Source organism: Anas platyrhynchos, chromosome 14 (assembly GCF_047663525.1).
Source record: "Anas platyrhynchos isolate ZD024472 breed Pekin duck chromosome 14, IASCAAS_PekinDuck_T2T, whole genome shotgun sequence".
Classification (NCBI taxonomy): Eukaryota; Metazoa; Chordata; class Aves; order Anseriformes; family Anatidae; genus Anas; species Anas platyrhynchos.
Window position 1 is genome coordinate 186,029 of NC_092600.1, and position 25,256 is coordinate 211,284.

Genomic DNA, 25,256 nt, shown 5'->3' on the forward strand with positions numbered 1-25,256 from the left:
ACCAGTAGACCTTGATAAGAATTGAAGGAACGGTGAGAAAGATCTTCTCTCCTCCTTAAACAAGAAGCAAAGGACAACTTGTGGACAACTTGTTCACATCCAGAATTCTCTCATGGCAGCTCCCGCTGGAAAGCTGGACTCATCTTCTTCAAAACCCAAGAACAGGACAGCAGCACTGAATTGGATTGAGAATACTTAATGTGTTTGCATAATTATTATCCTTTCTGTTGGGCTTTTTGGAGTATGTCTCTCTACTTGTACAAACAATTGATCTACCGAAAGTTCACCTTACTTTCATGTATTACTGTTTGATGTGTACATGTTGTTCTGTTACTTTTTCACATTGGTTAACTGGATCTTGGGATGGAAACTAAGAAGAAGGACCTGTTCAAAAAGAAGCACACCTGCCTTAATTTCACCTAGGCTCTTGGAAATGCCCTACATAGTGGGGATGTAGAAAAATAGCTCAATAAAGGCCAAGCCTGCAACAGGTAAGTTTCTGAAAAGATCCTTCACAGCAAAGCTAATGCAAAGGAGCCAAAAGCTCATGCCACCCTTTCTGCAGACTAAAGAAGCATCAAGGGAATTTTTTCAAGAGACAGCTAGCATCTGTCCCGTCCAAGGCCACTCTCTCTGTTTAATGTTCACTCACTTTTTTTTTTTTTTTTTTTTTTTAGCAAAGCACACCCCTGTAGGTGCTCCTCACAGTTATCACCGACTACAGCTTCGCCCTCGGTGCTAGGACTCAATGTTCAACCCAGCAAACGGGAGTTTTACACGGCATCCTTCCAAAGCGCCGCTTCTCAAACATCCTCGCCGGGCTCGCCTGGGCGCACGCCCCTGCGCGGCCCGCGCCGCGGGGCCCGGCGGCTCGCCGGGTGCTCGCCGGGTGCTCCCGGGACAGCCGCGACGGGCCGCCCCCGGCTGCAGCGCCCGGCCCCGGCCCTCGCCCCGGCCCGCCGCGGCTCGGAGCGCCGCCGCTACCCCCGCGGAGCACGGGGCCGGGGCCGGGCCGGGCCGCGGGGCGGCGCTCGCCGCCAGCACCTCGACGGGGCCGGGCCGGGCCGGGCCGGGCCGTGGTGTGGCGGGGCGGGGCTGGGGCCGCTCCCAGGCTGGCGGGCTGCGCGCAGCCCGTGAACTGCGGACCCGGCACCCACAGAGAGCGACCGCTGGCCGGGCTGCAGCATGCGGCTCGCCCTGCTCCTGGGGCTGCTCCTGTCCCGAGCCGGTAACAGCGCGGGGTGGCGGGCGCGGCGCGGGCAGGGCAGGGCAGGGCTGGGCTGGGCAGGGCAGGGCAGGGCAGGGCAGGGCAGGGCGGCCCTGGCCCCGGCCCCGGCCCGCTGCCGGCAGAAGCTGTGCCCGGGGCTGGCGCCCCTCGCTGCCCCCGGCCGGCCGGTCCGTTTGCGCTCTCCTGGCGCCGGGCGAGCCCGGGGCGCGTCCCGGGCTCGGGGCTCCCGGCCCCGGCAGCTGTGAAGAAGCCGTGTTTCAAACCGGGAAAGGCGTGCTGCTCCTTTGACCCGAAACGTGAATCGCAAGCCCTGATGTGACCAAGGAGGGATGCTCTGGGGCGGGGGAGCGGAGTTCATTGAGGCGAAGCTCGCGGAGGCGAAGGAGGACGACTTCGCTCCTCCGACTCGCAGCGGGGAGCGACGGATGTCAGGAGCTGATCCCTCAATGCAGCAGAAAGGGCACAAAGACAGTGTCCGTTCTAGCTCTTGGAGGAGACGCTGAACCTGTCTGAGCTAACTTTGCTGAGAGCTTGTTTTGATAGCAACCTTCCAGGCAGTACCCCTCTGAAATGCTTCAGGCTGATGGTTTTCTGAGATGAGGCTCAGTTTGCGAAGACCAATCTAGGGTGCTCCTGTGGAGATGCAGCTGTTTGTCTTACTCTGCCCTATACTACTGACAAGTCACAATGGCTGAGGATGGAAATGGTTCCTCTTTCCAGTTCATCTCTTTCTTGGGCAGTCGTCATGGTTGAAGTGGCTAGAAATAGAGAAACTACAGAACTTACCTGAAGCACTCCTAGACCCTACCTATGGGATGTCAGTGCTTTACATTCAGAAAAAGGTGCAACTGGTGAATATCATGGCTGCTATAAAGAAGAGCTATTGTGCTGAGATCTCAGTAGCATTTACAGCCACATGATTACAGTAGATTTCCCACAGTTTTCCGTTGTCCAAATACTAATGCTTATTTTATATCTGTTCTTAATAAAGCGAAGGCTTCCTTTCTGCAATTGTCCTCTCTTTCAAGAGCTAGGAGCACTAGGGATATTTAAATAATGATACTATTAATTGTAACTCAATAAATATATATAACAGAACACGGAATCATAAGGGAGAATAATTGGCTGTTGTATTAGCTCTTAATTTCTCTAAGATATAAATAATCATGTTTTGTGAAGTTACTATTATTTATTTATTTATTTTGTAACTGCAGAAGGGACTCCTGTACAGCCCCTTTAATGCTTTCTGCAAGTTAAACTACAGAGCTTTCTAATTCTTCCACCTGACTGCCTGGAATTATAAGTTTTTGTTGTTGGTGTTGTTTGTTTGTGTTTATGTTTGTTTGTTTGTTTTTTACGAAGAAGCATGTCATGTATTAGGGCTTAACACCATGCATAGCTATTATATGATGTCTGTTAAGGAGGATTGTTTTAAATTTTTCTGCTTTGAGGTTTCCAGCAGCTGTTTAGGCCTGTGGCAAAAACACAGTCCATCCATTTATATTCAGTTTTGCTCTACCCTGTCAATAACTATGTCACTTTAAAGTTTTGAAAATGTCACTTAAACCTCAGGTGCTTGTTGAGCAGAATTCTTAAGGCTAGGAAAGTATGTCCTGTCCTTTAATGAGCTTACTACAACAGCTACTACAGGCCACTGTTGGAGATGGTACTTTGTTCTGGCCTTGTGAGGTAAATCAGTTTGCACCTCTTAGAATTCCAAAGCTACTGGAGATAACAGAATCATAGAATCATTTAAGCTGGAAATTTTGCTATTGGAAATTTGCCCTGCTTGCAACCTTACGGGATGTAATCAAACTCAGAATGTTCTTTAAGGTTGTGCTGAGGTGGAATGCCTAACCAAAACCTATTGTGCCAGATGCAAAGCATTTCTGGTGAGAGATTGTTTTTCAGAAAATTTACAAAGTTGTATAGTCTTTATATAACAGCCAGATGAACAACAAAGTACAGGAAGTGCTAGAAAAGCCAAGAAATATATATGATTGGGACAGAGACACCTAGATAGCATTACTGGGTTGCAGGAAAACTAGGAAGTTTGAGAAGCGGACTAGTATGGAATTAAACGACCTACTGCTTACAGCAAATAAACTCATGAAGCCAGCAAAAGTGAAGGAAGTGAGAAAACAAATTAGATAGCGAAGACAGTATACCACATAATATAAGCTGAACCTATATATATATATATTTAGCTTATAGTGAAGACAGACAGAAATAGTAATACAGCACCTTCTGATCAGGAGAATGACAGGTGAGATCACATACCCAAAGAACATCAAAGATAGGTGTTAGGCTAGGCATAAGTTATTTCCCCAAAACAGCCAAGCAATATTGTCCTGAAGGGAAGAAACATACTACTAGCCTACATAATTCTGTTAGCAAATAGTCTTGTTCCAAGTCTTCACAAGTCTAGGTTGGATGGGGTTTGGGAAACCTGTTCTAGTGAAAAGTGTCCCTGGCCATTCAGGGAGGTTGGAACTAGGTGGTTTTAAGGTCCTTTCGAACCCAAAACATTCTGTGATTCTATAGTTGTACCTGTACTGTAAACATAGATTCATATACTATAGAAATGAAGAAAGATTACAGACTGAATTCACCTCCCTGTGAAAATGTCAGCTCTCCCTCTGTATTATCCTTAGGACAAAACAGTCTATATATTTAAAAAAAAAATCACCAGGTTTTAAAGATTGTATTGTTAAATTAAGATTATTTAGTACTTCCATAAGGTGGTGGGATGTATATAAATTCATATTTTATATATATATAAATTAATACATGTGTTATACAAATACACACAAATAGTTACACTCAGACTTCACAAATGACCAAAAGATGAAAGCTGACAGGTTGTGCCTGCATCCCAGCATTTTTGGCAGAAATTTCAGGGATTCGGTTCTATATACTGTAAATTGATTGCATGTCAGCACTTCTATATGAAACTACTTGCATCTAGTGATAAGGGTTTCTTCTGTTATACAAAGGATACGTATATTTATTCTTACATTTGCAAGCTCAGTACAGCAGTTGCTTTTACACCCTGGAAATGGCTTTCTCAGTGCATCTCTTAATGACCAGTACATACATAGCAATGGCACTAGCACTGACTTACATCACACAGTGTCGTGTTAGTACTTGTTTATTTCACTGAGCTTTTCATTACCCAGATAGGAGAGTTTCTTCAAAGCAGGCCTCAGGAAAGCCAAGGTTTCCATAGGGATTTACTGCTTCAGGAAAATACAGAGCCATCCCTGATCCTGGCCAAATTGAAAGAGTGAATGGTGATGGGGGGGGAGGGGGGAGAAGGCTTTATTAAACAAAATATTTTTTGAGATTTTTCATTAATCTTTTGTTCCCCCTTTAATACACTAATACTCATCCTTTTGTTTCTAAATGGAGAAAGCTTTTGCTCCTTGCTATGTATATGAAGGACCCCAACCAATTCTGCCTTGAGTCCTTACTATGAATGTCAACAGAACAATGATAATGAGGTTGTGTGGCATTCATCTTGACTGAAATCCTAACAATCTTTTCCCTGCTTGACCAGGAGACCTCCTGTCTCTGCCAAGGAGTGATTGCATAGCAGCGGAACAGCTGTGCCTCTCAGACTCCATCTGCAATGCCACCTACAGGATTCTGGAAGACTGTGCCCTTGCTAAGACTCGCTTCCTTCCACTGGATCATGATAGCAGGGTCAGATGTCTAAATGCAGAGCTAGACCTTGGAAACAGCTCTTTACTGCACTGCAAGTGTCACCGACGCATGAAGAGACAGGAGCATTGCCTACGCATTTTCTGGACTGTTCACGCCAGCATGACAGATGGTGAGATGAAATAATATGAATTTAGAAGGTTCTAGTAAAGCTCAACCCTGCCCCACCACCTGAAAAAAAAACGTGAAGGGCCACTTCCCAACACTGCAGATACCACTTTGGAGTCACATCTCCTAGTAAAGAGGAGTCATTACTTCTCTGTTTGATAAGCATAGAAAACTGATCTGGTCTGAGACTGGCCCTTCAAATACACCAGGAACCTTAAGAAACAAAGATAGCTAGTTTGAGATATTTACTTATATTTAGTGCTGTGAAAATCACCTCAAAATGGTCACATCTGTCCGTCACAGAAAATGGATGTGAGAGTATCACATACACTGTAATGGCATCCATGAGCACGCTACTTCTCTCCAGCTTTAATGGGATGCTTATACTTGGCCTCCCACCAGGGACTGCCAATGCTGCATATCTCCTCACTAGCACTGAGGCTGAAAAAAAGCAAATTTCAACATAGACTAAATTCCAGCCAGAAGAAATCTAATGACAAAATGTAATGCTGTTACTATACAGTAACACCTTTGCATCTCCAGCAGAACCATTCTTGGCATTTGGCTTTGAGCATGATAGAACATCTCTGAACCCCAGCCTGAAGAATCACAAATGAGAGGAAAAAAACAAAACAAAACAAAAAACTGGTCACAACACATTTCTCCCACTGCATAAAATAAAGTACCTTGTGTCTTGCCTAGGCTATTTCAATTTGGAGACCTCTCCTTATGAGAATCCAGCAAATGAAGAACACTGGAAGACAGACTATAATGAACTGGCAGCTCTGCTTTCAGGTAGGGATTGTAATGGCTATATGATATGCTACTGCGTGTTTTTAACGTTTCAGGGCTGAAAATTATTAAGAAGAATGATTTGAGGTAATTGCCCTCAGAGGAATGTCTGCTCTGGGTACTATATTTGCACCCCTACCAAATATAAATATAGCTACAGATCCAGGCCTATGAAACAGGCAGTAACCCACAATGATGCATTCTTTGGAACATCAACCAATAAAATAGGTGATTTTGTAACTAACATCACTGCAGTGTCATACCACAGGCACATAGCAGGACTAAGTTGCTTTTTTCATTTTGATGTTAGCAATTAGACCATCAAGTAAGGGCTACTCCTATTTCCATGTAAAATCTTTTCTGAAGACTTGCTTCCTTGTTTATGGTGTGGGTTTTTTTTTTGTTTTTTTTTTTTTTTTTTGGCTTTATAGGGTCACAGTTAGCAGGAGATGCAACAAATCCATGCCTGAAAGCAACTCATGTCTGTAATCTGAGCAAGAAGTGTGTTCGGCTGCGCACAGACTATGCCTCAATCTGCACCAAGGGAGCAGGAAGTGAGGACATGTGTGACCGTCGCAAATGCCACAGAGGGCTAAGAAATTTCTTTGAGAAAGTGCCTGAGGATTTTACTAGAAGGATCCTGTTCTGTCCATGTCAGGATGAACTTTGTGGAGAACGACGCCGGAAAACTATTGTTCCCGATTGTTCCTTTCAGTATAACACTAAACCCAATTGCCTCTGGCTTCTGGACTCCTGCTTGGAAGACCACATCTGCAAGTAGGTCTGGCAGCAGCAGACCCTAGCCACAAGACAAGAACAACATAGACGCTGATAGTCTCATTTTCCTTCCTACAGATCCCGACTGGCTGACTTCCAACAAAACTGCCAACCTGCAGATATGTCCCCAGATGGTTGCTCTCAGCACAATCATGCTGCATGCCTGCAGGCTTACATGGGGATGATTGGTAAGTGATACCCAGGGGAACACACAGGGTGAATGCCTTTAGGCAACAAACTTGCAGTCACACTGCTATGCTGTGAGGGACTGTCTTGCTTTGATGCAGGTAATAGTGCTCAGTATGCTCATAAACGTGCCTTAGCCTAATTGATGATAGTGTTCTCACTTGCTTCTGAGGTAAATGCAGCCCAAAGAGAGCTCCTTCATGGCATTTATCACTCTGTTTTGTCCTATCGACTGCTGTCAAAGCAGCAGCACTTTCCTGGGATCCTTGCACTCCTGTTTGCATCATCAGCTGATGCAAAATGCTCGAAATGCCTGACCACTGGGACTCTCTTGGTTGTATGAACTAAGACATCCCTGCTGTAGGAGCTACATCATGATCACAGCAGAATCCAATTGTAGGATTGTTATTATACATGCCCTCATTTCTTAATGTTTACATTCCTGGTGGTTTAACACTGTGTACATGCTGTCTCTGAGCCAGTCAGAACAACAGGTACACAAAGCACCATCAGCTGTTGGAAGGAAAGTTGTCTCTGCTTACAGACATTTGCTGTCAGCCTGCTAATGCTTTTTCAGAATGGTTCAAAGGAGAAGCTGCAAAGTGCAACAGTATCTCAGAAGCTGTAATTCTAGACTGCAACTTCTGTTTTTCCAGATGGTTTTGCTATTGTCATCCCAAATAAACTCTGTGCTCTGAATGGCACGCTACAGTGCCAGCACTTATTTGGCCATGCAGTATCACCTGCTATGTGAGAACTGAGAGAGCCTTTTGCTGTTATATGCCAGTATTGCAGTTGAATCTTTGTAAATGCTTCTCATCCTTCAGTCTAATATTTTCACCATGTTCAGTTATCAGTATACCTCACCATCAGATTGTCTGAGTCAGGATTAGCAATCTCCCCACTTTCTCACAGTGTAGCAGACTACACATGAATTCATCAGACCTAGGTCACCTTGCAGGGGCTTCTGATCTCTTTGAGTAACAAGCACATCACAATGGAAGGCTTCTGCCTCCAGGGTAGCATTGCCTTTAACATAAGAGGACTGATCATGCTTCTTTCATTTAGTGAAGTAAATCTTGATTCCCATTTCTGGGGGTTTGGGACAGGCACACCTATGACACCCAACTACATCAGTAACTCCAGTGTGGAGGTCTCCTTGTGGTGTACATGTGAGAGCAGCGGCAACCAGAAGGAGAAGTGTGACCAGATACTCAGCATGTTTGAGAGCAACAAATGCCTTGGTAAGCATCACATCATGGAACTGGGGAAACAGCTCCGCACAGGGAAGTTCAAATCCTGTTCCTTTCAAAATCCTACATTGCATTGCTCTTGCATATAGTTCTGTCTTCTGAAGTGTTTCCATGATCTCCTAGCCAACCTGTGGGACCAGCCTGGATCTGCTCACACAGGTGATTTTGTATCTTACCAACACAGACACCAGTGAAGCTATCTACAAACAGCATTCAAATGAGGGATTACAAAGAAATCGGGGGGTGTCAGACATGTTGTATCCATAGGTTGCTGAGTAGCCCCATCACTGCAGAAGGATTATGGGGTTTTGGTTTCCCCTCCTCTTATTAGCAACATTTAATAAGATTTAAATACTTTGTTTGTAAAAGCTTCCAGAAGATATCAAACAAAGAAATCAGCATAATTAGATAAATGATTATTTAAATCCACCTACTGCTATACTGAAAAGACCTGTGCCCAGCACTGTAGATGCACCTACAACCTAAACATCCCACCTGAGACACTACATACCTGCCCCTTACAAACAGACAGCTGGCAAAGTCCCATAGAAATCCAAAGGTCTTCAGATAGAGTGAAAATTGGCTTTGTAGTCTGTTCTAAAAGTCTCAAGTAAACCCACAAAGTAACATGCAATTTATTAAACACAAAATATGTATTTTCTAAATCAAATCCATACAGACTGTGAGTGTCTTTCTTAAAATAGCTACCCTAGACTTCTGTTCACTAAACTCCAAGGTATGCACAAGAAAAGTATAATAAGACTCTTGCTTTACTTCTGTTTACAGAAAATACTATTTGGTCTCAAATGCACCAGAAGCAGACAGGTCTGGAAAGACAGGAAGACTTATTTTATTCATCTTCCCTAAGCTTCCAAGGAGACAGTGCCAGCACATCTCTTGCTTCAGAAATGTCCCAGGTACGTATTGCTTTGTTGCCTCCAGCAAGTGGTGAACCAAGCAGCATAGATACAGTTGTCCAATAAGCCTGGATCTGGAAACATATGATTTTGGACATCAAAGTGAGGGATGCCATATGCATGCAGAACCCTAAGCTGCTTTAGCTGAACCTATTCCTTCCACAGACAAGCAGAAATAGGAGGCCTTGCTGCTTGGCTGCAGAAGTTTCCCAGTCTCACAGCTGTGCCCAGAATTGGAGGCTCTACAGAGGTGTTTGAGCACAAATAGGTCTAACTGGGATTCATTCCTCCTTTTCATTTCCTAGGTGGCTGAAGTGAAGACGCATCAAGAGACCTCTGAACACAGCAGTTTGCCTATGGTCTCCTCTGTATATTCTGGAGCTGCTGTTTCTTGGTCATCTCTGTCTCTGTTCCTGGCCCTGTTGCTGAGTGCACTTTAACTTGGCATAAATTGCATCTTTCCTTCCCATATTATTAATCTTATTCCATGTCCAGGCACCTCCCACTACTGATTTACCCTGGAGAAACAAAAGGCTTCTGGAAAAGAGGAAGGGAATACCCTTAATCCATAAATGCAGTCACTAGAAACCTCTCCCCAGCTTGCACCCCACTTTCCCCCAGTCAGTTTGCACTAAGAACTGCAGATCTGGAGCACACCATTGCTTCTGCCATGTTAGTATTTTGAGTAAAAGTCCAGCTGATATTCAAGCACTGTATTTTAAAACAGAAGTCTGAATTCTGTCAGAACTTGTGCAGGGTTAGGTTTCTGAATAGAGAGAGGCACCTTTAGTCAGAAACAGCATGAAGCTACTTCAGCATGGAGCTGTAACAGAGGAGGCTCAGGCTGGATTTTAGGAAAAGGTTCTTCACTGAGAGGGTGTTCAGGCATTGGAACAGGCTCCCCAAGGCAGTAGTCACCACACTGAGCCTGCCAGTATTCAAGAAACATTTGGACAATGCACTCAGCCATATAGTTTGATTTTTGGGTGGTCCTGTGCAGAGCCAGGAGTTGGACTTGATTATCCTTGTGCGTCCCTTCCAACTCAAGATATTCTAAGATTCTATACCTGACACTGTATCCTATCACCCCACCCCCTCAAGCTATTCCTCAGGCACAGAGTACAGCATACCATTTTTTAAGGTTTAGTGGCCTCACTCCAGGGAGAGTTGCAAACAAAGCTAAGTAAGTGTAAACATAAAGTCCCTGTCAAATACCAGTTCTGTATTACTTTCAGTTCCTTTTATTTTTATTTTTTTTTTCCAAATCCATTCTTTTAAATATATGAAAAACACTGTCCCTGGTCAAGGATGCTATACCCCAGATTATGTTCTTGTTTCTTCTTTCAGTGTTGCCCCTTGTAACTATACATAACATCCATTAGTATGGCTAGCAACAGACTTGTATTTTGTGGGTTAGTAGAAATTTCTCTACTCAACCCTAGTAAATTTATCTAGCCAAGGATGACCTTGCCAGGCCTCAGGCCAAACCTTTTTAGGAATGCTTACAGAAAGCGTATAGCTCATTGAAGCTGTATTCACTACATTGAAGTGGTATTCTCCTGGCACATTCAGTTGCAGAAGCCTCTGAAAGATGGAACTAGTTTGTAGCTTTCCACATATTGAAGTTATCATTTTCCCCTTTCACTCCCTGCCAGCCTCCTCCTTTGCCAAGCTCTATTTCATAATCTGTTTATTCTGAGTGTAAACATGTGCACTGTATAACTGCTGTTATTTTATGCTGCATTGGCCTGTTAAAATGTGGTGTTAAGTAAATATTGATTTCTGAGCATAGGTTAATAGTCCACAATCAATTGTGTGCAAGAGTTGCCTCATCAGCCATCTTATGCTTTCAGGATAGCTAGAAACTGAGTTCAGTACAGTTTCTCTACACACTCATATAACGCCTCTTGTTCATCCTATGAGGCACAACAGATCTGAACAATATTATGCACAGCTAGTACTGTGTGAGCAATATTAGAGTCCTGAATAGATGCAGAACAGGTTAGCATTTCCTTTTACCTTGTGCTTTATGTGCTCCCAGAAAGGTACCAGCTAGGTAATGTGCTGTGGTTCCCAGTCACTGTCAGACACCTTCTTACTAGAGAATCTTCCATTGCTAAATGTATCAGAGTAGCTGTCTTTCTGCAGTGCTAATATTTCTATTTAGAATTCCAGCCTTCTCTTACCTTCTTAGGCAGATAGGGCAGGAAAATGATTGCAGGGAGCAGGACTTTGTCTGTTGCACAGAGAAGCAACACCTTATTTCCATGCAGTAGGAACAAATATGTTATCTTATTTAAGAGGAATATGAATGCTGTTATTTACCATTGCCTACTGAAATGTGACTATGTGAATCAAAATACAGTATTGTTTCCACATGTTTGTTACCCCTCTTTAATGAAAACAGAGCCCACATTACCACAGAACTCTGAGATCTACATTTGACCATCCTCCATAAGCTGAGGCTGGAAATGTGTGTCAAGGCTCCTTATTGTAGCATTGTAGGTTCTGTTATCTCCAGCGATTGCTGAAGAGTGACAGGGAAGATGAAAACACTGTGCTTTACAATATTCCACAAATCAGTGAGAGCGTTTATCAGAAAGATAGCTTTCCCTGAGCCATCTCTACCACATATACCATCTACAGCATCCATCTTCTACTCATCTATGCTGTGAGCTTTCCTCTTTCTCCACTTCAGTGCTCTGAGACAGGTGGATATGGGGAAAGGCATTAGCATTTTGTTGTTCATATTCATGGCACTGTGGACTTTTAGCCCCTAATGAGAAGGTTACTGATTGCAACTGCAGCTTCCTGTTGTGCTCTGGATTACATAGGAAAATGCTTTACAGTCACACAAAATCCTGCTCTAGACAGAAATTAAATAGAACACATCAGTTGGGATTTTTGTCCAAATGTCTTTTTCCAAATGTCCTTTTTCCATGTACATATGCACCTTTATATATACAGCTGCCTCCTAAAACTCATTCATCAATAACTGGAAACAAAATTTTCCTATAAATACACCTGCACTCACAGGTACGCACACTGATATGTGTACAAATCCATTTTTACTTAAACTTTCTTAATACCTAATCTCCAAATATCACAGTTGTTGAATGACACAGCATACATGCATGCAGCAGTATAACTACTACTAAGAAACATCATGCCAGTATCAGTCCAGTTCTGCTAGCATCACAACACACATTCAGAACAGTTCCTACTATCTGTACTACACGGTAATTTACAAAAAACAACAACAAACCCTCAGCATCTATTCACTAGTAACTGCAATACAACATCTACCTAGCACCTTTGCTCTAAATACAAAAATAATCTAATAGAAATTCTCTGTCTTGTCAGTCTTAATATTGAACTCTCCGCAAGCATATAAAAGGAAGGAACCTTCTAATTGTTGTAATGTAAATTATTTTTAAGAGTATAAAATAATACCAAAACTCAGTAATAAAATTTATCTTGCAACTCTAGAAGTCTCCTGCCTTTCTGTGCCTTTAAGAGAAGCTACATTCCTTTGTGTCTACTGCTGGACACACTATGGGAAAGAAATTTAAAGAACAGAGACAGGATCTCTTACCAAGCAATCTCAACAGTAACTTTTTCACTGTCAGGGACTTCAGATATGGCTTCTAGAAATCTGATGTAGCTTTAGATTTCTTAACATGGTTTAATGTATTTACAAAGGGCATTCACATAGTTCTTTTTGAGTAGTGAGCTCAGTCACTGTGTTGGATGAGTTATTTCTTGTCTGACAAGTGAGAGAACTGATAGGCATTTCTTGCCCAAGGTCACAAGCAAGGTTATGCCTGAGATAAGCCTTGGATTTGGAATCCCTGAAGCATCATGCCCTAGCCTCGTTAAAATCAAGTAGGAACTTCCTCCAGCAAGCGCACAAGCTTAAGGAACAATCAAAGGAACATGTTTTTCTTTTTAAAGAGGAACACCATTTGTATCACAGATATGGAAAAATTAAGCTTTACTTCAAACACTAATTCGTGGTTACTACCCTGGAATGCCTTTTAAAACCTGCTGATGGTACAAGGTAACTTGGAAGTTTACAAGACAACACTACAGGTTCAGCACCCATAAAGAACAAAGGTATCATTTTCGATATATCAGAAACGTCACAAGTTGCTCTATTTGCTAAAATGGAAGGCAGCTTTACACAAGAACATGAGGAAAAACCCTCCAAATAATCTTAGAGGTGTCCACGCACCAGACAAAGCTTTTGGGGACAACAGTGAAGAAGCAGGAAGCCAACCAACACTGCTATGGAATCTGAACCAGCTGCTGCTCTACAGCTGCTTCCCCCATTGAAATATGGTAAATATGATCCACGGCTAATCACTTCTACCTAAGGGATTTTGTGGCTGAACCTTTTTTTCAGATGAGGGAGGGTCAGTTGAGGCTGAACTTGGTTTTGCCTCTAATGGAAGCTTTTCTTATAGGTGATTAGCTCTTCTCCAGGAAGTGATTTGGTGTTTGGGTTTCTTGCAAACCCTAGGGTTAGCAGAGGTCAAAGAATACAGCAATTTCTCCAAGTGCCTTCATGAAAATAGCCCCACATACTTTCCATTTACAGCTGATCACCTCCATTATCTGCAGGCTAGGAGGAGATGATCAGCAATTGTTAAGTGCTTGAATCAGACTAATAGCTCACTGCTAATTCCCCCAGTAATGTGAATCTAAATTCCTGGTAAACAAACTGCTTTTCACGCACAGGGATGCATGCCAAAAGCCTAATATTAGAGCTCTGGAGCTAAAGCTTTTAGAGCAACTCAAAGATGTTTGATGACATTATATTATGTACTAAATAATTAGAAAATGAAGGCCCACTTGGAATCAATGAGTTACTGTCTAATTAAGATGAAAAAGGGGCTCTACCCTTTTTTAAACAAGTTTATACTAAAATGGTGTACCTGATAAATGGCGTTGATAGCTAGGTCTTTACCTTTGGGCAGAACACGGCAGCCATTAAGCTAGTAGAAAATAACTGTGATTTTTGGCTCATCTCTTACTCTTATTGGTCCCACCTGTTTTCCTGTAAGGCACAAGCTTCAGCAGTTCTTTCTCTCTCCCCATTAGATGACAAATTTTATTAAGCACCGTTCAAATAGCTTATCCTGACACAGCGAATCATCTTTACCTTTGTTTTACTGTTGTTATATATGGAGTGGTAATTCGTGTCGAGAAAATGGTTGATATTAATAAAGAAGGGGGAGATTTGGGAGTGTGGCCATGGGGTTGGAAAGCTCCGTGGTTGAGATAACATTAGACTCTTACCGATGAGGCCATCTGGAATGTAAAAAAGTTTAGAGGGAACAAAGAAGGGTGATTCAGGAGACTCCATGCAGTCTTGGGTTTCTTGTTCTCCAGCCGTTAAGGCATGGAAGTTTCTGGGTGTTTGCCGTTGCTGTTATTTGCAAAGTTGTTTGACCAATGAAAAGTTGTTTTGAAAAGGACTGCTGTGGGGAAAAGGGTATAAGAGGGGAGCCTGCTCTCAAGATTAAAAAAAAAAATTAAATAGCAATATGATGTGATGAAGTTATGTCATCAATAAAGAAGTAGAAAGAAGAAATGAAAAGGAAGAGGCTAGCAGAACGGAGACCAGGACGGGAACGGGTACATTGATTGCCTCATGAAGACAGGTTCTGCCAGACTCAGCAAACTGCTCAGAGAAGCTCGTACTGAAAGTCGCTGGAAATAGGTGCACCAGAGCTGGGAAGAAGCTCAAGCTGAGAGAAGCGGACCCACGCATACAACTGCCCCTCGCTGGTAAGCAGCTGCGCGTTATGGGGAATCATACGTCCTTAGGAACAAAGACTGTCCTGGTAACCTTACAGCTTATTCTCCTTATTAACAATCGGACAGTTTATGATCCTGAAACATGGGACCAAATTGATGTCAAGGTGTGGGACTCTGCAACTAAAAACGACAAGGTTGCAGTGGGATTGCTCGGCACCTGGCGAGCAGTCTCTGAGGCCTTAAAGAGCTATGTGGGACCACAGTCAGAAACGTGTGGTTTGCCAGACAGTGAGGGAGCTGCGGGCTCCTTTACTGATCCGACTGCTACGCCATGGGCACCTCTGCTGCTACAGCCATCGAAGGCTTTTGCTGTTATGCCCCCTGCTGACCTGGACGTGCCTTTTGACCCAGGCCCTATTAGCTTTGAAAAGGAGATGGATATGCTTTTCTTCTATCCTGGAAGAACAGGATACATAAGGCCTGAAGACCGAGTTGCTTGGCAACTTAAAGCAAGACATATTGTTGAAAAGGAATGGAAAATGGAGACTGTTAAGTCATGGAACTTAAAGGATTGTTTGTTACCTTTCCTGATTGTACGTATGTATAGGCATACTTGGGTTTAAAATGTAAAAGCGATGTTCTATATGTTCTATAAGTTTGAATGTTTGATGTTCGTGTGTGCGTGTTGGTGGAGCATAGACTCCCTGCACACCCAGTGCTGTTTACTTGCCTTTTTTACCTTTTATAGCTTTTATACCTTTTATAAATATAAATATTACTAAATTCAGATTGAGTTGAGACTTTATAACACTGTGTGGCCAGAATCTCTGACCTCACACCACTAGATGTTTGAAGAGCTAAGAGATGCAGACTGGAGCCCCTAGAAGCAATTTGCAATAGGAATTGCTACCGAGCTTGAGAACACAGGAGAAGATTACAGTTATCTCTCTGTTTAGTTATAAGATTGAGAAATGTTCTATTGATTATCTGATTAAATTATATTTAATTAGAAAATTAGTCTTCAACTAAATTATATTTCAGCAACCTCTAAACAAAATAAAGAGCAAAATTTTAGAAAAGCAGTAAACAGAGTAGATGAAACTGTTTATCTATTTTTTTGAAAAAATTCTACTTTCATTATACAACATACACACACAGACACTTCTGTATTTATCATCCCTTGAAGAACGTGCAAGTCTTAACACTTCAATATCAGTGACACTGACAGGGGGATTGAGTGCACCCTCAGCAAGTTTGCAAAGAACACCAAGGTGAGTGGTGCAGTAGATACCAAAAAAGGAAGAGATGCCATTCAAAGGAACCTGGACAAGCTTGAGGAGTGGGCCCATGTGAACTGCATGAGGTTCAACAAGTCCAAGTGCAAGGTGCTGCACCTGGGTCAGGGTAATCCCTGACAGGAATACAGACTGGGAGAAGAACTCATAAAGAGCAGCCCTGCAGAGAGACTTGGGGGTTCTGGTGAACAGAAAGCTTGGCATGAGCCACCAGGGTGCACTTGCAGCCCAGAAGGCCAACTGTGTTGGAGTGGCCAGCAGGTTGAAGGAGGTGATTGCTCCCCTCTACTCTGCCCTTGTGAGGTCCCACTTGAAGCACTACTGTGTCCAGGTCTAGGGCCCCCAGCACAAGAAGGATGTGGACTTGTTAAGAGACAGGCCAGAAGAGGGCCATGAAGTTGATCAGAGGGCTTCTGAGAGCCATTCTATGCTTATATGAACTTGGGATATTCTATGATTCCAAATGTCAAAGCCCTAGATTGCACGTATCTGAGTAATGCTGACATGTTTCTTCTTTTAATATTGTCATCTTATAGATCTACTTGGTTTTTTATCCTTAGTTAAGTAAAACTTTTCAGAGGAAACACTTGGCTTCAACTCCTGGCACCCAATCCACTGAGCAGGAAATTTGTAATATAACAGCTATGTGCTACCTGTAAAACAAAGGTAAATTTCAATACAGTAAAAATAATTTCCTGGTTTGCTGATAAGACAGTATTGCAATTTTTCTTAGGAAATATGCACAATGGAAAGTGTTTTAAGTTTTTGCCATGAAAAGCATGTGCTGCTATGTATGTATATATTGCTGTGTGACATTTCATACCAGTTATGAGAGTCATCAATTGATTTTTTTTTTTTTTACACTCGCTGATTTCAATATTGATATGTGTTCTTTGCAGAGATTATAAATTCAGGGTAAAATCTGTCAGTCTAGTGTAACTGACAGGCTCTTGATTAATAAAGCCTAGGACTGAAATTTCAAAAAGGGGTGCATCTGCTGTTGGCAGGATGGAGATAGCAGAGTTTCACAGGGTGAAGCATCTGTATGTAAGGATGCTTTTCAGTCACCCTTGCTTAAGATAACTGTGAAAATAGTACTATTAATACATAGTGGAATTGCAGTAAGATTTTAATAGAAGTAAATGTAGTTTCTCCAGACTGTGGGCTGCCAGTCCCATTTGGGAAGGCTTCTACCTTTATCTGACATCTTGTTTAGCACTGATAACACTAGAGTCCAATTAAAGTATTTCAAGAAGACATCCCCATAGAAGACTACATTGATTGTTCGCTAATGTGTATTGAATTTTAGCTAAATACAGCCCCGGGGTGCTGTGCTGGAAAGCAGAGGAGCTTGCTGTCCGAGCTCTTAATTCCTTTTATATCGATTTGGCTACTAATGATATAGCCTTCTACTCTAATTAACTGACATCTGCATTAGGCTGAACAAGAGCCCCCTGCTTGAGGCTGTCCACTTGTTTGTGTTATGAAATGTGTCCTTTTGTGTTCAATTTTGTCCAGATTAGCTCATTCTGTGCAGCTTATCTAAAGGATGACTTTACTTTTAAATATCTTGTGAAGCAAGTTCGTCTTTCTGCTGTCTGCATTCCTACCTATGTGCCCAGGGCTAAAGTTGCTGGTGAGTCTAGCCAGAGTTGTTTCACTGACTGAATGCTTTTCTAATACTTCACAACAGATTATTCGCCCCTTACAACAATTTGAGGCTGCCAAGAAAGGTGTAAATTCAAATAATGATGAAGGCAGGGTATGAAGACCTGAAGATGAGTATTTTGTATGCCTCAGAACATGAAACAAACATCTGATTTAAATGAGATTTAGCTAAAATTGTACAAATTTGTTGGAAAATATTTGAAGCTACACATGATTTTGATTTAGGAAAGTGCTACAGCAGTGTACTGAAATAATTATACAAGCACAATATAGCAATATATGCTTAGATCAGAGTACAGATGTGATTCCCTTTATGGGTCTCTACATACTCACCTTCACAGTGCTGGACATCCCCAGTGGCCATGAAAGCCAGGTTGGTTGAAGACAGCTCAAGCCTGTTGCTCCCTTCAATTTTTTTTTTTCAGCTGTTTTTTTCTTACACTTTATGTTGGGCTGAGTTATATATTTGCTCCCTCTATGTTGGTCTGCCTAGCTCAGGGAAACATTCATGCTCTTTAATGACCTCAGGGGGAAACATTTGCACCACCGGTTGATCCATTTAACTGTTGATAGCTGTTTAGCTAAACCAAAGGCCACCTTCCATCCTCATTGTGTTGGGTCAGCTTCTTCCAGTGGCTTTGGTCAGCCAATCCCTTCACTATTCCCTGAACTTCATGGGTACATCAGCCTTGCTTGCCTATCTCTACTGAGCCTTCTTCCATTGTAGGGCTTTAATCAGTGAATCACATTCCAACCCAGGATTTTAATCAGTCTTGGCTTCATACTCAGTGATATATACTGCAGGAAGATTCAGAAGTTGGTTTCTCTTGCTCTGTCTGTAATGTCATGTTTTTTTGTTTTTTTGTTTTTTTGGTTTTTTGTTTGTTTGTTTGTTTTTTTGTTTTTTTTTCTCTGTGAATACTATGAGAGCCACTTGTTTTTCTATGTTGGTTGTGGGGCTAGACAATCTCCTGAGAAATAGACCTATATATGATTGCATTTCCAGTGTTTGTTTGATTGCTATTCAGCCAAACTTGACACATAATAACTGTTTGAAGGTTTCTGTTTTGCTGCACTTCTGAAGCTAGCAACTATGAAAAGGACAAAAAGTAGCACTCAGAGAAGAAATGGACAGAACTCAGCTGGTGAGACTATAGGCTTCTTCAGTCAGCGTTTGTGTATGTTACTTAATGGTCAGTATGTACATAATCCTGGACTGGTTCACAGTATCTTCTGTTTCTTGCTTGATGGGGATATTGTTAGGAATGCAGGCTTTTTATGGCTTATATACATTCAAAGACAATAAGTCTGTGAAAACAGGCTTCATCAGTTCCTTTGCTTAGGGAGCAAATAGTTTTCCATGCCATTTTAGTCCTGTAATGGTAAATTTTATTTTATACTTTATTCTCTGTGTTATAAAATAATTCTAGTTATGGCTTATTTCCACTAAAATGATGTTCTCACTCTGGTTTTGCTAAGAAAACTTACAGCTTTGAGTTGTAATTGAAGTGTTTATTAACAGCACTAAAATTACTTTCTCTCTTCTTTTTTTTTTTTTTTTTCATCCTATTGAATCCTACTTATGTTCTGGGGGACATAGAGAGTAAATAATTCTATTTAAAGCAATGCAACCAGTCCTGGTTTAATTCTTGATCCATCACTTTTGATTTGTCAAAGTCTTGTGCTTGTAATTAGTGCTGTCACCTTCTGTTATAAGAAACAGTCTGCGTGCATGCCATAGTAGCAATGATGATATATTCCGCTAAGTAGTGGCACTGCTTTTCCTCAATCTGGTTTCTTTCCAGCCACTGGCTGTGAGCAACAGAGGAAGGAAACAACAGAGGAAAGGTGGAAACAACAGAATCCAGAAAATAGAGGAATAGCAAATATCATTTTTTCCATGTGGCTAAAGGTTAACATAAGTGAATCTCAAAAGGTGGCAGGTGTGTTAAACAGCAATTTTAGGAGAAGTGTAATTGTCAAGGAAATGAGCAGTAGCCATAATCAGACAAGGTGCCTGAGATCCATGGTCATCAAAAGGATCTAATGAAGCTGAAGGAGTAGGCAACACGATTACAAACAGAATTTGGTGTTGGCAGATGTTAGAGAATACATACAAGAAGCAATGATTGAAACACTCGTGATTATGGTGCTTTCTGTTGCTTATGACCACTTAAAAAGATCCAGGTGTCACTATGGCCATGATGATAAAGACTTCTCTTCAGTGAACAATAGTAGGGGTTAGAAGGTGGTCCAGCTCTGGGGCCTCTCGAATGTTAGTCCTTGTTAAGTCTTCTTTGCTTCTGTCATATTAACTGTCATATTTTAGGGTGAAGACAAAATGCAAATTGGACATTGGTATTAAATTGCAAAAGGCACGGGCCAGAGGAAAACGTTTGAGTCTGGGTTTCCATCTTTGTGTTCCACACTGATACTGGACAGACCAGTGTACTGAATCCTGAAGCCAGCTTGCAGAAGCACCCAGTACAAGGGCACTGAGCTCTTGAGAGGAAAACACAGTCTTGTGGAGAGTTCATGCAGTCTCTAGCAAGATGGAAAGCCCAGCCTCTGCTAGGGATGACAACACCTGGGTAGAAATAACACTGACAGCCTAAAATGAGTCATCATAGAGCCATTGATTCAAATCCACACTTCAGTTTGCCTTTTCTCACAGAATGTTTACTGTGTAATTCATGGAGGGATCTTTTCATTCCTCTCTCCTCCCTCAAGCATCTGGGTTTATTCCAAAGCTGAGAACAGAAGAATACAAGAAAGGTGTTTTATTGGCAATGGGATTTTCTGTTCCTTAAAGAACCTTTGCCTCTTTCACTAGAAAAGTGACCTCACATGTAAGAAAGTCTTGACACATTAAAGGCTCTTCAGTTGATGATATTTTTACTTAAGTGGAGTTCTTGAGGAATACTGAAGATCAGTTATACCCTGATGCAGAAGGTTTTGTAACTTTTGACAGAATGTGTTTCTTAGTTAGCTAAGAGCTGTGATGTCAGAATGTGATATGACTGAGCTTTGTTTGAGAACTTCTGTTTGTATTTCCTTACAACATATGAGAATATCTAAGATTTACTCATCTCAAAAGCAGAACTGAATTATTATATTACCAAGTGTGCAGACCATTTTTACTCTTGTCTGTCACTGCTGATTGAGGACTTAATCACAATTGAATTGTACAAGACATTAAAACATGTCATTAGGCTAAGTCTTGGAAATGCTAAGTTTTTAAGGCTAAGTCTTTAACATAAGCAATAGACTTGGAATTGAAAAGTTCATGCTTAAAATCTGAATTAAACAGGCTCAGGTGGATACCTGAGTAATACTGTGCTGTCAAGAATGATTGTAGGATTTCTGCTGAGATCTGCTAACTAAGCTGAGATCAATCAATCAAAAAAAAAAAACAACTATATATATATATATATATAAAATCTAGTAAAGTGTTCAACTCATCATCTTTTCTCTTTCCTTACCATTTGATTGTGCATGACTTACCAGATGGAAGATATAACTCTGTGATGCTTGAGAACAGAAGCCAATCTTGAGCTTCTAGTGACAGCATTTCAGTCCTATAGAAGGAATGTATCTCCTATGTAGTATGAATATAGCTGACATTTTACTAACATTTTAGTAAGTCCCTTCATGGCAAGTCATAATCTCTCTCTGCCTCAGGACCTTTCTGTGTTTAAAATACATATAAAGCTTGCATCTGCACTATGATTTGCAGTTCCTTTTGAAAATATGCATATTAAGAATGAAGGATTCAGTGAGCTAAAAATGTGCTTCTGATGTAATGCTACTGCTGTTCCAGTGCTGTTGGATGTAGAATAGGACTAAATTGTGTAGTATATTTAAGGACCTGGACAATTTGTTCATTAAGGATTTTGTACAAGGCTGGATTGAAAATTGAGAGACAAGATGACAAATCTCTTTAACTGTTTCTACTAGAATTCACATGTTCTCTGATTTGGAATGGTGGAAGTGAAATTCAAAAAGGTTGAGGCTGGAAGAATTAGTTGTTAATCTCACATTTCTACAAAAAGACTGAGTGATTCCTTTTTTATAGTCCTGAAAACATAATGGAACCCTGGGGACTACTGACACAACAAGCTTCTGCTAGCACTTAGCAAAATTGACCTCAGTTAATCAAAAAACAAACCTTACCAAACAACAACAACAACAAAAACCTGCTGATTTTGCCCTCTAGCCTGGGGGGCTACAAGGCATGTAACTGTGGAGATGGTTAAAGAAATTTAATTTCCTTGAAGTGGGTGTCAGTGACCTGTAATGTCAGCACGTAATCGGCAAACTCAAATGGAAAGTAATTTACATGCTAAGGTGGTGGAATAAGTGAAAGGAAAGAGAGTAGAGCTAGCAAAAGAATGGCATTTTGCTCACCTTTTATTAAAACATTTATTGAGCATAGTGTTTATGAATCTGCAAGCACATAAAAGACTATGGCACTAATAGGAATAAAGAGAACAGAATTAAGCATGATCTGGAATACTAACATACTCTATTACAGGGAATCAGTTGCCATTATTCCGACTCATGTTCCAGGGACTTTTTAGTCATTTTCCCGTAGTCCTGTTTCGTGGGCCTAAAATAGAGCCCTGAGGAACCCCACTAGGTTGCCAGCCTGATGTAACCCCATTTACTATAACTCTTTGAGCCCGACCTTTTCAAAATAAAGGAAAGGCTGTAGCAATGCAATCTGTGTAGATTTCAGAAATGTTATAGAGCACTTTCATAGTGTATCCTGGAGAAACCCAAAGTTATTTTTCCCCAGTAATAACTCATGTAGGCCAGGAGTACTTTCTGTAACAGAAAAGCTGCACACTGCATCTTCCATTACCTTCCAGTTTAATTAAATGTTCCTTGAATAAATCTTGTGTTTACATTCTTGTGACATGCTCCCAGTGATGACTTCTCCATTTATAAACTGACTGGATTCAGTCCAATCATTGTGGCTTATTGTACCTGTCACTCAAAGAAAACTCCAGACTCTTACAGTCATTCCTCTTTGGGTCCCTCTTTGCTAGTTACTAACTTGATATGCCTGTGAAACTCAATTATTTAGATGAGCTATGTAACAACAGACCTCTTTTAGTTTACTTGCCTGGAGTGGCCGAGAGGTTGAAGGAGGACAGGACAATATTCCTTAAACTGGAACTACTATAAAAATTGTAAGTTATTAGTTAATTAAATTTAAAACATGAGTATCCTTCAACTGGCCACACATTTCTAGGCCACTGCAACACCACGGTGATTTAAACTAACATGTTTTATTTAGAACAGATGAGAAGAGAATATATGCTCAATTGTCGTCTTTCAGCAGATGAAAGGGTATCTTTCAGAGAAGATGCAGTAATTGTTTAAATCACCATTAGCTTAATCATTAATCTGACCAAACACCACTATGCAACCTGGAAAGAGAAGGCATCGAGTGCCACAGAAGTCCTTTCAGATCACGTCTGCACTTAATAAGACAGAATGAGGATAAGCAGTAAATCACATACCACTGGCATTAAACTTGTATTCTCTGATATTTTCCTCTCCTGAACCATGACGGTTGCCAGAATTTTTTGTAATGTTGCATTTTAATATACATTCCATGATGACTGGGAGTCATCCTTACTCTTTACGATGATAAGAAAAACAAAGTTTATCTACTTACATTAAAATAATCCCTACAAATTGGAAATTTCCTTATATTGCAGCTCCATTATACTAAGGTAGTGGTGTTTGTAGCATTTTTCATAGAATCATGGAATGGGTTGGGTTGAAAAGGTCCGTAAAGATCATCTATTTTCAACCCTCCTGCTCTGGACAGGGTTGCCAACCACTACAGCAGGCTGCCCAGAGCCACATCCAGCCTGGCCTTGAATGCCTCCAGGGATATATTGGGATTTTGTATTTCTTGCTCTTAAAAGGGAAGAAAAAAACTTTTCTGGGCTTCTAGAAGAGAGTCACCAAACTCTCAGAATCAATTTGCAAGCATGTATTACTTGAAATTATTAAACTAAGTACTTCAAATGCCTAGGCTAACACTCAGCATATCAATGTTGGAGTTAAAGCACCAGTTAAACTGAAGGTTCTTAATGCCCCAATTTCTGGTGACCTGTAGAAGATTAACTGGAAATAATCTATGTCACAGAAGTCACTATTCGGCCTCATGGACTTTCTAATCCATCATAATATGGCCAGCACCAGACAATTTAGAAATACTAAATTCTGTTTCAGAACGGCATCACCCTCAATTAAAGAAAAAAAGGCAATTATGTGCATAACATAATATAGTAATATTTAACTTCATTTTCCTCAGGATGTCTAGTATGATACACTGTTATATCAAGGAAATAAATTTTGCATCTTTATCAGATCCAGTGACAGCAGAAACCGCTCCTGCAGCAATTCATCAACATAGCACAAGCGTACATGTGCACTACTTTATCTGTCATCTGAAACAGTACAGCTCAGTTAAAAAGCTAGGAATTTCAATATAATTAACTCAAGTGAAAAAAGCCCTGTAATTTAGCGTTGCTGTTTACTTGGATATTCACAATGTCCCCAGACATTCGTAATTCCAGTAAGGCTTACATATCACTAAGTTCCAAAAGAACTGATGAAATCTGAGGAGTAGTTACAACTGTAGAAGAAAGTTAATTAAAATTAATTTTATCATCACCACATTAGAACCTAACTTCCAAAAAAACACTTTGAATTTTTATTCAAGTAACAGGTGTATGAAGCAGAAAGAGCATTACTTTCTTAATGCATGTACCAGTATACATGATGGCGGGCACTCAGCTGGAAAGTAGACTTGGGGGCCCTGGTGGACACCAAGCTGAACATGAGCCAGCAAATGTGCCCTTGCCACAAAGAAAGATAACGGTGTCCTGGGCTGCATTAGCAGGAGTGTCACTGTAGATGGAAGAAGGTGATCCTTTCTACTCAGCATTGGTGGGGCACCCAGAGACAGGACCAGAGGCCATGGGCACAGACTGGAATACAGGAGGTTTGGTCTGAACATCAGGAAGCAGTTTTCCACTATGCAGGTGAGGGAGCACTGGCACAGACTGCCCAGAGAGCTTGTTGGAGATACTCATAACTTGTCTGGACATGGACCTGGGCAAATGGCTCTAGGTGTCTCTGCCTAAGCAGGGGGCTGGACCAGACTTCCAGAAGTCCCTTCCAACCTCAACCACTCTGTGATTCTGTGAATTTTGCAGATCTGTAACTACAAGACAAGTTGAGTAACTTATCCAAATGCAAACAGATCATGCACAGAATTGGTACCCAAACTCATATCTTGTGTTCCAGTCCAGCATCTGAGCCACATGAGGAATCATACAGCTTTAGGAATCATACAGCTTTACCGCTACAGATTAGAAAGACTTGTCAAACAAACAAACAAAAAAACCACAGCGCCATTTCTTGCACAACTCATTCTGCTCTGCTTATCAGGCTTAACTGTTACTGTCTTTCTGAACCAGAAATATTTCACATATAATGATGGTTTTTCTAGTCATCCCAA

General features: G+C 41.4%; 1 protein-coding gene and 1 long non-coding RNA gene across 2 annotated transcripts in view; one reads left to right on the top strand and one right to left on the bottom strand.

Moving 5' to 3' along the window:
- LOC139998692 (uncharacterized) overlaps positions 1-25,256 on the bottom strand; it is a 36,480-nt gene that overhangs the window by 460 nt on the left and 10,764 nt on the right. The window lies entirely within an intron of this gene.
- Positions 1,072-12,475, top strand: GFRA3 (GDNF family receptor alpha 3). The gene is made up of 8 exons (XM_027468584.3): positions 1,072-1,228; positions 4,788-5,063; positions 5,762-5,854; positions 6,283-6,628; positions 6,707-6,816; positions 7,924-8,058; positions 8,854-8,984; positions 9,290-12,475. The coding sequence occupies exons 1-8, from the start codon at positions 1,186-1,188 to the stop codon at positions 9,422-9,424; spliced, it is 1,269 nt and encodes a 422-aa protein (XP_027324385.1). The 5' UTR covers positions 1,072-1,185; the 3' UTR covers positions 9,425-12,475.